This window comes from Penaeus vannamei, chromosome 23, assembly GCF_042767895.1.
Source record: "Penaeus vannamei isolate JL-2024 chromosome 23, ASM4276789v1, whole genome shotgun sequence".
NCBI classification, from domain to species: Eukaryota; Metazoa; Arthropoda; class Malacostraca; order Decapoda; family Penaeidae; genus Penaeus; species Penaeus vannamei.
Genome location: NC_091571.1, coordinates 34,118,445 through 34,120,944, shown reverse-complemented (window position 1 = coordinate 34,120,944; position 2,500 = coordinate 34,118,445). Strand labels below are relative to the sequence as shown.

Genomic DNA, 2,500 nt, shown 5'->3' with positions numbered 1-2,500 from the left:
GTCCTTTACACGTGTAGGTATACATTGAGTATGTAAATATATTTAGTATACATACATATATATACATATATATATATATATATATATATATATATATATATATATATATATATATATATATATATATATGTGTGTGTGTGTGTGTGTGTGTGTGTGTGTGTGTGTATGTGTGTGTGTGTTTGTATGTATATGTATAAATATATTATACACTCACCCACGCATACATGTATGTGCATATGTATACACTCACACTAACACGCACACATATGTAAGTGCACATAGATTCATATGTGTATATATATACATATATATGCGTACACACATATATATGCATTATATGCATACACACACCTATATTTCCTTAGATGAATCACTGGATTCCCTTGAGGAATGGACAACTACGGCGCTGACCTTTGGCAAACGACCTGACCACCCTATGGCCAAGCGGATATATTTGGTTTGAACCCTGTTTTCTTTCCGAGATTCTCTATTAGCAAGCTATTCCTTTCGTGAGAGTCCCTGCTTGTGTTCTAGATGCGCAAAGGGACACATTCCTTCACCACAAAGCGCCCTGCACGAAAGTCCTCGCAACTCCAGGCCTCCTCAAAGACAACGAGACCTCCCTTTCCGGAAACGAGGAGTGGCCGGCCGTTCCCCTGACCTCAGTATTTGTGAGGACGTGGTCCCGATCCTGAAGGATGAGCTTCACTATCTGATGATTGTGCAGGAGCCTATTCATCGCCGTTTTTATTTATTTATTTATTTATTCATTTTAGCTGTCCTACCCAAGTTTGAAGCTGTTTGAGAGGAGCATGAAGGAAACAAAGCTTAATGAAATTTTGTACTTATAAATTCCTAAGATTTGCATTTGAATTTCATTTATGTACCTGCTTTAGTATAGCCTGAGCAAGAAGAGCAATCATTTACTAAAACTTTATACACACACACACACACACACACACACACACACACACACACACACACACACACACACACACACATATATATATATCCATTCATGTACTATTGTATATGTATATATACATTCATATACACACACATACGCACTCGGAGAAACTCATATATATGTGTGCGCATGCATATAACTCTACGTATAAGCATACATACACCAATATATACACACACATATATAAATAAATACACAAACATAAAAAGGAATACATAAATATGAATATATATACACATATGTAATACACATGTACTTTTATATGCATGTATATATGTACGAATGCATATATATATATATATATATATATATATATATATATATATATATATATATATATGTCCTTATATATACATGCATATATACATGTACTTCTATATATATATATTTGTATATTCACATATATATGTATATACACACATAAACACATACACACAATATTTGTGTTTGTGTGCATGTGCATCTATAAATATACATGCACAAACACATAGATATATATCAAGACATACCTTTATATGTGTTCATATATACTTATATACATGTATATATTCATATGTATATTTGTATATGTAGGTATGTCCTCATATGTGTGTGTGTATACATAGAGACGCCCACAAAACATACATGTGTGTAAATATACTCTATATATGAACATCATTATATGATAATAATATTGATATTAGTAATGATAATACATGTTATTAATAACGCAATGACTACATTAGAGATAGGCGATTTAAATGAAGATGAACGTGCATGAATTATAATGAAAAGAATGTGAATATATATATATGCAGTATTTGATCAATCGTACTTTTGTTATCTCATTCATTATAAATTAATTTGCTTTAATTTTTTTCTGGTCCGTTCGTTGTGTTTCGCTACACAAAGGTCTGGTTTACTATGATTAATTTCTTTACACACTTTGTCAATTCTATGTTTCTACAGTCATTGTAGTTGAAAGATTTGATTGGTGTATGTTTTGGCCACAATCTGTGTGTGGATTTACATATAGATGGATAGTCATGGGTCCATGCAATGAAACGCATAATTGAATGCACAGATATCCATATTAGCATACGCACCACGCTTTAAATCCGGAAAGTAAGAGAAAGCACGCGAACAACAAGCAAAGTATGAGGCATCATACAAACTCTGTGATACAGCATTAAGAAATATAGGAAAATCTATCTTCGAGCTGAAGACAACTTCATGGGATCCTTTCTATTTCCCAATAAACAAAGATTAAGCGAAAGAAAACCCTTGGAACGATTCACAAGAGCAGCTGCGTGACGTCAACAGTGTCACATGGCTATCAGTGAGGTTGCATATAAAGCGAAACCAAACTGCATTCGTTGTCAGTTGCCATTGCATCAGCACAAGGAACCGGTGCACAAGAGACTCTCCTTTCTTTCAGTATGAAGTAAGTTTCGTACGAAAGAATATCTTTGTAGTTTTCCTGGCAAAGATTCTGCATCTTGCACTAATCAGTATTTCCCAATCGCAAACACTAACATACATAGCACAGGATGG

General features: G+C 33.7%; 1 protein-coding gene across 2 annotated transcripts in view; it reads left to right on the top strand.

The window, feature by feature from the left end:
* The first annotated feature begins 2,268 nt into the window (after positions 1–2,268).
* LOC113824757 (uncharacterized) overlaps positions 2,269–2,500 on the top strand; it is a 1,685-nt gene continuing 1,453 nt past the window's right edge. The window contains exon 1 of one of the 2 annotated variants that reach the window (XM_070137554.1): positions 2,269–2,390. In XM_070137554.1, the coding sequence (XP_069993655.1) occupies positions 2,386–2,390 (5 nt within the window). In that variant the 5' untranslated portion in view covers positions 2,269–2,385. The remainder of the gene's footprint in view (positions 2,391–2,500) is intronic. The other variant, XM_070137553.1, reaches the window with a different exon arrangement.